Genomic DNA, 10,072 nt, shown 5'->3' on the forward strand with positions numbered 1-10,072 from the left:
AAGCACTGTGGGTCTAAACAAAGTGTGACTGTGCAGATTCCCCCTTATTGTATCAGTGTACTGTCACAGTATTTACCCCCCCCCCCCCCCCCCCCCCGCTGTGTTTGATCATGAACGGTACCTCTGCCTTTAGGTGTGACTTCTGTGACGAGGTCCTCCACTGTGACGTGCTCCAGGCCCTTTTCTCTGATCACATCTGGACACAAGAGTTCATGAGTTTAGATGGTCCAGTTTCATAGGAACACACACTAGCGCACACACGCGCGCGCGCACACACACACACACACACACACACGCACACACACAAACAAACAATTACATGCAGTACCTTTGCAGTGTGCTTTAAGCTGATCCTTCCATCCACACTCCACCAGCTTCGCCCTGAGCAACTCTTTCAACCTGCCGCCACACATTTAGTTGACATTTTGTAAATACGTGTAAAGACACTGCACAGTCTGTAAACCACTCACAACCGAAAACACTGCAGAGAAAGACTCGCTTACCTCTCCCGCTCCCCCATTTCTATCAGCTTCTGGTTTATTGCAGCCCTCATCTGGGAGTCTTTGCTCATGATCTGTCGGGGAATTAAATAAAAACAGTAAATCTGTCAGTTTGGATTCAACTAAATGTGATAAATATGTGAAATATTGTTTAATTCAGCTAGCAATCAGGTAGACGCTACCTTTTGTCGGGATGGATCAGCTGGGGAGCACACCGTCCCTTCACTAAAGCGTACCGTCGGAAACGTTCGCGGCGGAACGGTTTAAGGGTTCCGCTTTTTTGGCGGTAAATTCGTCACACGTTACGTCACTGTGAAAAAGTCGTGTTTTATGACACAGTTCATCTTCAAGAGACGGCGTCTGGTTTTGAAAGACGAAAATAAGAACGAATTTAAGAGAAAATACATCGAGAACTCACCTTCCCATGAGCACCCGGGCCCGCCTTGTCCGCTCTAAAAATGGCGCCGTGTTCGACAAAACAGGAAACGTGTGTGTTACTGACTTCTTCACCATCATCATCTTGTTGTACAGGATTGTCACCAACTTGTAAATTAGCCGGTCACATTAATCAAAACATGGCCGCGTCTAACTATTCCCTGAAGGTCAACAGAGAGCTGCTGGACCCCGGCTTCGAAAGTTACCGCTTATCTCTGGACGCCATCCCAACCTACAACGTAGAGCTGGACGCTGGTGAGAGAAACTTAAGAGTGCAGTTAGCATGTGTGCTAGCCTAGCATTGATACCAGCTATCACTTATGCCATGTAACATCCTCATTTCTTTACAGTTTGGTAATAATTTAAAACGTCCTGTGGTCATGCTAATTAACACTACTCCTCCACTTTTACCTGAAGGGGTCAGTAAGAAAGTGAACTGCAATGATTAGTTGATTAATCGGTTAGTCTGTGCAAAGACAATTAATCGGTTAGTATTGTGAAGAAGGAATAATTATTTTTATTGTGTTTTTAAGACAAAATACCAAATAATTTGTGGCTCCTGCTTTGATTTGATGCTCTTCTTTGTCATACATGACTGATGTCTGAATATCTTTGAGGGCTTCACTTTATGCTGTGGGAAAGTATATGGGTTTTTACTTTCTTACGTTTTATAAAGGAAAATAATCTGCAGAATAATTGACAAACAATAATAGTTGGAGCCATATTCAATTCACTGCTGATTATCGTAATAACAGTGATGTTAGTGTGAACTTGTGAGTGTAAAATTGTCTTTGGCTTTAAAAATACAACACGAATACAAAGATTTAAAGTCAGTCTTAAAATTAGATTATTTTACATAACAACGAGGAGCTGGCTGCAAGATTTAGTTTATAAAAGAGCCATAATGTGTTCGATATCTTAGATGCACTCGGCAGGAACGACGACTTATTGCACATATGTCTGGTGTCTGTTGCTCGTCTCTAATGCCTCCATGAGGATTACAAAGTGCCTTTCATAAAACACACAGACAAAGAAAACAAAGTGAAAGAGTACAGAGAAAAAAATCAGTCAAATTGACATTTGATAAAAATATAAACAAGATGAAAATAAAGGTAAAAGAAGAATAGTACATATGACAAAGAAAAAGCCACAAAAACGAGGGAAACGCTGGTATGTTCATGAACATCCATGTTTTCCAATTCATGTTGGCCACTGATGTATATCAAGCCGATTTAAGTGGCTTTTTAAAGCACTATTATTTTACTGCTTGTATAACATATTAAGTGACATAGAAAAATATTTTGGTGCATCTTTATTACATATAAAAGCTGTTGCAGTAATCATAGGTTTAACTCCTGCTCAGTGAAAACTCGAAATATTTTCATTTTCATGTCTCACCTTTTGCTTTGTCATCTGTGCCACAGCTGTGGAGGAAGTGAAGCTGAAGGACACTCAGTACACCCTGGAACATATGCGTGCGTTTGGCATGTACAACTACCTGCACTTAGACCCTTGGTATGAAGATAGTGTTTTATTTGTGGACTGCAAAGGACGAGTTCTCAGCCTCTCCGTCACTCTGGTAAGATTTTAAATCCTCCTTGTTGCTGTTTACGTCTTTGTGCTGCAGCAGCGTGTGGGTCTATTTACTGTTAGTTAGTTCAACATATCCTTCCACCAAAGTCTGTGAGGCAAATTCATATGTATTTAATGTTCATGTCAAATAAAACAGTTGTGATGCAGATGTTGTGACAGTGGAATTATTGGTGGAATTTAGTTTAGTTCAGTTTATTTGGACAGAAGGAACAGTAAGACATTACACATTAAAAAGATATAATAATAATAATAATAATAATGATAATAATAATAATAAATCAAGACAGAAAGCTGAACACTTCATATTTTTAACGACGACTTCGCAGTTGAGCTGAGTGAACTCAGGGACGAGGAACTTCTGAATTTGGTTTAAAAAATGATGATTAGAAGTTTGACAGTAAGGTAAATGAAAATCCTTTGAGCGCGTCAGTAAATAAGAGTGAATGTCAGACGATAATAGAAGAATTATGAAATGTATTGAATTTAAACATTATCACACGAGTTAGAAGATGATTTGCAGAATAAATTGACAGAAGTTTAAATGTCCTAAACAAAGGTGCAGATGGGTCTTAGCAGAGTTTGAAAGCATCTGTTTTTGTATTAGAAGTATGTGATTGAGGTATAAAGTTGCCGTCAGTGCCTCTGACTCACCAGCAGGTGGCGGTCAAACACTTGTGTAACGGCAGCGCCGGCCCACGGTGCTTTTCCGGCAGGTGACGCCAAGAGAAACTGAATTTCATCTGCAAAAATTCCACCAACTTCACATTTTAAAAGCTGCAGTGTCAACGTGGCTCTTCCCATCACTCTGTTCCTTCAGGGAGACGTTCAGTCAGAGGCAGTTTTAGGGGAAAAACAACTTCATTTGACTTTCTTTTGTCTGTTGGATGATAAAGTTTTGGATGAGTCCTTGTGTGTCTGTGGTTAATCACAGGTGTGATTTAGATAATTAACTCAAGATCCTGATCCAGGACCAAGACGCTGAGACGAGGAGTAGAATCAGCACCGTGACCTTTTCAGCTGAGACTTCTTTCATGTCTCAGATCGTTGACCGTGATTAGAGGTAATTGGAGCAACATCAGTGATTTTTATGTCCAAACCGGCCTGAATGATGGTCGTCACACTGTCATCCTGTGAGGAAGAATATCTGGCTTTCAGTTGCATCATTAAGTGACTCTTTATGGAAATGTGTTGCTCAAATCCTAATTACAATCATCACATGATAATTATCGGGCGGCGGGACCTTTTGTGTACGTTTGCAGGAAGGGTCGCGCGGCGCTTTGTGCAGAGGCGGATCACGCTCTCGTTCGGGACATTAACGGACACGGATGGTGGAGAAAATGATCTCAAAGGTGCACCCTACATTAGGTGGTGATATAATACACAGTGTTGAGCGCCATGGCAACAGCAGGGCAGCTGCTGCACAGTCCTTTTCAAACGCTGTTACTTCCAAGCAGTGAGTAATTGAAGCTCATGTGCGACGGATCTGTTCGTTACTAACGAGGCTCTGAGTTGTGAATCACGGCCGAGTCACGTGTCCCGCCACCTGTGATTTCAGATGTTGATCAGAGTTTTCTCATTGGTTTATGGTGCAGTGACCTTTCTCTTCTTCTGTGGTTCAAAACCGTCTCTCGTTAAGCGTCTCTGAGTCCTTGTGAGTCATGACTGGACTGTTTGGAGAATAAAAGTAATTTGATTGGTTGGTAGCAATAACAGACACGTGTATATCACACATTTTATATTATTCTCTAATCTTCGACAGTCAGAGCGGCAGCCATTTTGTTTTCTCACGTTCTCCGTCCGTCTCTTTGTTATGGACACGATATCTCAGTAACACCTTGACAGAACTTCTTCAAATTTGGTACAAACATTCCCCTGGACTCGAGGACTAACTGATTAGATTTTGGGAGTCAAAGGTCAAAGGTTACGGGCGTGGTGACCTCACAAAATCCATGTTGCACCATTCCTATGCTTTTCCTCACCACTAGTGCCGAAACAACAGAAAACCTGTCTGCATCTATTTTGATAACTGACTCATCATTTTCTCTTTGCTGCTTTTTTGTTTAAGATGTCACCTTGACTTTGAGAAGTTGTAATGAGTATTTTCCTTCACTATATTTTGACATTTCATAGACCAAATAAATAACAGAGCAAGTAATTATCAGTTTCATCCACATCCACCAACATTCAAATTCACTCCACCCGGTCTCCTTGAATCAAACTCACTCTGGTTTAAATCCACGTAGAAACAGCTGCAGTTGTTTTACATGAATACTGACTGACTGACTGACTGACTGACTGACTGACTGACTGACGTACGTGTCTGTTATGTTGTGAATCCAGGACACTGCCCTCGGGAAGCCAAGAGAGGTTTTCCGTATCAGCGCTGACTCCAGCCGGTGTGAGGATCGTCTCTGTGCCTCCGTCAGCCTCACCTCCGCCACCTGGGCCGCTCTCTCCGACGGCACCGGCCGACTCCACCTCCTCCGCACGGGCAAGAGGGGAGACAGCTCTCATTCGAAGTGGGAGGTACGTAGAGCAACACACACATGATCAAATAACTGTGTGAGTTTTCCATAATTCAGACATTATAATATAATCTAGAAGTCACTGTGGAGGTCAAAGGGTCGGGACTCATTCGTGACCTTTTATTGACCTCATTTGGTGACTGAATGGAAGTGCAGCAACGCTGACTGGGCTTCCTGCTTTGCTCTGATCACATCCCTCTCATCTCCACAAGTGAGTGTTGTTTAAAACTGACACAAGCACTTTGACACTGAGGAAAGCAGCTGAGCAGAAATTCTGTGCTGTATCATGAAGAGGAAACATTTCTCTCTCTGCTGCTTTGTCTTCTGCTTTATGGGCCGGACACAGACAGGTGTCGCTCAGGTGCTTGTGACTGATGTTAGCATCAGACTGGAGGTGTGTTCAGTGTCCAGAAACTGGGTGCACAAACCCGACACCTCAGCAGCTGGTGATGTAATCTCCGAGTCATTGATGACAAAGTCAAAGCCCCGGAGGAGCAGAGTCAGTGATTAAAAAGAGCTCAGTGATTGTGACTGTGACAAAGTTGTTTGTAGCAGACGGTGATGAAGATTAGGAAAAGTCTTTTTTTTCTAATTGACTCCATTAATAAGTAGCTTCTTCCTCTGGGTCATGCAGCTTCGTTTTTGCCCAAAAACACATCAGCGTTGCACCGAGCAACATGTTCCTTCACTAAACTGAACATGGGAGCTGTAGTTTACTTTAATCTGTCCCACATACATCGTCCTGCTGCCCAAAATCCTCAGCAGATAACTAGCTACATAGAGAGATAGCGAGGTAGCTAGGTAGCTAGGTAGGGAGGTAGACGTACTTCATTGATCCCAAATTGGTAAATTACAGTTATAGCAGCTGATTACTAAGAATAAAAAACAGCTCAATCTACATAGAAGAAAAATCAAACACAATATCTCAGTAAACAATGTGTGCAGCAGGGTTGTACAAACAGTGGCGTTTGGTTGAACCAGAAACTACAAACGTGTTAATCCACTGGGAAAAATAGTCCCGAATAAACGCACTTTATTCCTGTGAGTGAATATTGTTTAAAAACGACAGTTCTCAGCTGTTTTAGGAAATAACTGAGTATTTAGATAAATAAACTTTATTTATGAGTGTTAAAATATATATATATTTGAGTCCTCAGCAGGAACCAATGAGGAGCGAGTGCTGTAGATGATTAACTCTTTCTTATCCTGTAACCTCCCGCTACATTAACCAAGCTAACCGGCCGTGAGTCCTGCTCACAAACGTAGATGGAGCCGGTGAATTCTTTCCTCATAAAAACAGCCAGTTATTCTTCAAATTCAAGCCTCAGAACCAGAGTGTGTGTTTAGAAAGCCGTCAGGAAGAGGTCTGAGGAAGTGAGGGTGAAGTCTTTGTGCTCTTCTTCCTCTTCACAGTCGGGATCGGTTTAACGTTCAACAGTGGAATCTGTGATGAAGAGTAAAGGCCCTGAGTCAGTCAGCGACCTGTGGGGAGTTTTCAGTAAAGTGAGGTGACATCAAAACAGTCACCACATTCATTAAATACATATATGAGGAGAAGCAGCTCTGTTCTTTTCCCTTCAGATCAAAGTTTTATTTTTATTCCTCCGCCCGGCGACAGTCAGAGCGGCAGCCATATTGTTTCCAGGTTGTCCGTCCGTTTCGTTCTCGTTGACACGATATCTCAGAAAAACCTGGAAGGAACTTCTTCAAATTTTGCACAAACATTCACCAGGACTCAAGAATGAACTGATTAGATTTTGGTGGTCAAAGGTTAAAGGTCAAAGGTCACAGGGACCTCACAAAACACACTTTTGGCCTTGTGAACGCTCCATGACGCCTTGAGGGAATTTCTTCAAATTTGGTAAAAACGTTCATCTAGACTCAAGGACGAACTGATTAGAGTTTTGTGGCTAAAGGTCAAAGTTCAAAGGTCAAAGTCATGGTGACCTCGCAAATCACAGTTTTGGCCTTGTGAACGCAACATCTCCTCTTCAAGGGAATCCCTTTCAATTTTGCACAACTATCTATTTGGACTCAAGGACGAACTGATTAGACTTTGGTGATCAAAGGTCAAGGTCATGGTGACCTTGGAAAACACTTTTTATGACACAGTTTCATCCACGTGGTTCATATTCTGTCTGACTCTGGATAAACAGGATGTGACCTGGAACTAGTCTGAGTGGCGGAGGGATACGACCACGAGGAGGCGGTTCTAGTTATTTTTATTTCTGTTGTTGTTAGTGTTTGTTGCTTTGATGTAATCAAAACGTTTAAATCAATAAACATATATATTTTTGAAATGACTGCTGGTTGCTTCTCTTCCTGTAGCCGCTGTTCAGTGAAGACACGGGGGAGCCGTTCACCGTCCTCCACAGCGTCTCACACGTCCAGGCCGGAGTCCACAACATGGAGGTTCTGCTGCTCCGCATCCAGAAGGACCCACAGGAAACCAAAGGAAGTGGGTTCTCTGTGTCTCTGGAGTGGATCACAGTCGCCAACACTGCAGGACATGGTGGGTGGTTCGTTGACATTGACATCATTGATCATAGTTCTGCTAATTGAGCATGAAATAATATAAGACCAGTGTGTCTTACATAATTAGGTCTGAGTCATTATTTCTCTCTTTGTACATTTTTACAGAATCACATCCAGTAGACAGAAATCCTGTTTAATTAAACACTACTAGTCATAATCTGCCTTTAATGAAGTTTAATTATCATTTCTCAGATGAGATTAGTGCACAAACGTTGGCAGGAAGAATTTTCATTAAAGTTCTTGGCTTGAGCTCAGAAAGAAATTCACCCTGACTAATGATTCAAAGATCAGATCCACCAGAGAATAAAGCAGCCGCAGCCTTTTGAGAGTCTCTTCCTCAGTCACCTGGATGTAAAGAAGCAGCACTTTGATATCTGAGAGCTGAAGCTTCATCCGTCGGGAGGCTTTGGATGGACCTGAAAACAGTATAAAATGATACTAATGTACTTTCACAGGTATAACACAGGTGATATAAAGGTGTAAAGATTGTCCTGTGATTTAAACATTATCCAAGATAAACAACTGAAAAAGAAATGAATAAAAAACTCAATAAGATAATAAATGAACAAATAATTAAATGATAACACAAAATGAAATGCGTAAGAGAAAAGATGAATCTGAATCTGTGGAAACAAAACTCAGATGAGGAAACTTTTATCTTCCCTCGTAGAGTTCCTCCTTTTTCACAGCAGAAACATTTAGTTCACAGATCTAATAACTGATGAAGAAAAGAATGAAAGTCTGGATATCGACATGATCCCTGATGGAAGCGACCTGAGCTCGACTCCGTCCTGCGACGTGTTGATGTTGTTATACTTCCTCTTTTCCTGTGTCGGAGTTTAATAGGAGACGAGATGACTTTACACCTCCATCACTGACTCCCGTTGTTCCCGCCCCGCAGGTCAGGAGAAGAGCTACGAGGTGAGGAAGAGGAGGGTCCTCAGGGGGAAGTCGGTGCCTCACTACGCGGCGGTGGAGCCGCGGGGGAGGGGGCTGATGGTGGCCTCGGAGAAACCGTTTGTCTTCACGCACGTGGACGGTCGTCCTGTGGAGCGGCCCGAGCCGGAGCCCATGGAGGAGGAGAAGACAGGTGGGTCACAGGTGGAGCTGGAAACGTATTACTGTGGTTAAAGACAACACGACTCCACCTCATATTTACACTTTAAAAACACTGTTGTCATTTTATTTTCTCTGTTGGAAACCATCTGTGACGAGCAGATAACAGTCCCAGCGAAGGATATTCCCAGAAGCTCAGTTTTATTATTGTAGGAGATAAGTCATTTTAAAGCTGCAGTTACACTGTGGTGTTCTGTGAAATGAGGCGAGAGGATCACGACCGCAGTTTTAAACACCGTCGTATTTTGACTTTATGGGTACTGCGTTAGCAAACACTATTGATTTATACATCCAGCAGCCATGACAACATTATCCTTCCATTCAAAGTCTGATATTCACTCTCCACTGACGCCGGAGAAGAACACCTGGATCTGTAGCTGCTGAATGCTGCAGCTCTTTCAGCAGCTACTGGCTCTGACTTTGTGTGTGTTGGGTTTGTTGTTTATTGGGTTTATTAATGTGTTTTCATTGAAAACAGCTGCTGCTGTTAACAAGGCTGACGACAGTGTTCGAACCAGAGGGTGAAAATCTCTGTAGAAACCAAATCACTGTGTTTGTCGCCACAAGCAGCTGCTTTAATGTGACACGTTTCCATTCGCACCAGTTTTATTACAAAAACACTGATTATTAGATCGTTTCTATCAAGTTCTCCGTCGAGCAACATTCACTTGTTTGGCTCATTACCTGGAGGAGCCAGGGGTCGACTGGCTGGGTTATCGTCATGGAAACGCCCGAGTGGTCATCAGAATATATATCATACGGTGATCTGTGTCTGTTTACACTGATTCGTTTCCAGGCCATTTATTCCTGCACAGACAAACAGTGTCTGGCTCTGCCCTCACTGGGTTTCTGAGGGCGTCATTTAGATCTGGGATTAATGAATAGAACCTGTTTATGCTTTTATTATATATTTGACTATTGGCTTGATTTAGTAAGAATGTAAGAAATAAAGACAAATGCCCGTCACAGGTCACCGGAGCCCAAACTCATCATTTTAACAACAGACAAAAAAATTTTTTTTTAAGTTTTTGGAGAGTGAAACAAAAAAATGTGTCGTTAAATAACTAATTCATAAAACTGCCAATAATTTATTTCTAATCGATTAAAGTTCAGTGTTTCCTCTAGGATTTCAGCAGTGGGGGGGGCATGCTCTCCAGCTCACAGCGTTATATAGTTTACACTCACATCACATCTGATCACAAGTGTGAACATTAAAATACTATTTTTTACCAAGTCAGTAAAAGGCTTATGATGCTACCTGACTAGTGTCTTCTTCATCTGTTGTCTTCCTCTTCTTAGAGAAGTATCTGAACAAGCTCATCTGAAAATGCAGTCAGCAGTTAAAACATAATGACGTGTAGATATTAG

At 42.1% G+C, this 10,072-nt stretch overlaps 2 protein-coding genes across 2 annotated transcripts in view; one reads left to right on the forward strand and one right to left on the reverse strand.

The window, feature by feature from the left end:
• Nucleotides 1-811, reverse strand: part of LOC111650607 (transcription and mRNA export factor ENY2) — a 2,964-nt gene extending 2,153 nt beyond the window's left edge. The window contains exons 1-4 of the mRNA XM_023400522.2: nt 683-811; nt 504-574; nt 329-399; nt 122-196 (exon numbers count right to left, since the gene is read on the reverse strand). Coding sequence (XP_023256290.1) covers nt 122-196; nt 329-399; nt 504-571 — 214 coding nt within the window. The 5' untranslated portion in view covers nt 572-574; nt 683-811. The remainder of the gene's footprint in view (nt 1-121; nt 197-328; nt 400-503; nt 575-682) is intronic.
• Nucleotides 812-983: 172 nt separating this feature from the next.
• nudcd1 (NudC domain containing 1) overlaps nt 984-10,072 on the forward strand; it is a 31,181-nt gene continuing 22,092 nt past the window's right edge. The window contains exons 1-5 of the mRNA XM_087172393.1: nt 984-1,190; nt 2,360-2,514; nt 4,869-5,054; nt 7,382-7,565; nt 8,490-8,678. Coding sequence (XP_087028519.1) covers nt 1,076-1,190; nt 2,360-2,514; nt 4,869-5,054; nt 7,382-7,565; nt 8,490-8,678 — 829 coding nt within the window. The 5' untranslated portion in view covers nt 984-1,075. The remainder of the gene's footprint in view (nt 1,191-2,359; nt 2,515-4,868; nt 5,055-7,381; nt 7,566-8,489; nt 8,679-10,072) is intronic.

This window comes from Seriola lalandi, unplaced genomic scaffold (assembly GCF_002814215.2).
Source record: "Seriola lalandi dorsalis isolate HSWRI2012SDOR001 ecotype SW California unplaced genomic scaffold, Sedor1 jcf7180002052513, whole genome shotgun sequence".
Taxonomy (NCBI): domain Eukaryota; kingdom Metazoa; phylum Chordata; class Actinopteri; order Carangiformes; family Carangidae; genus Seriola; species Seriola lalandi.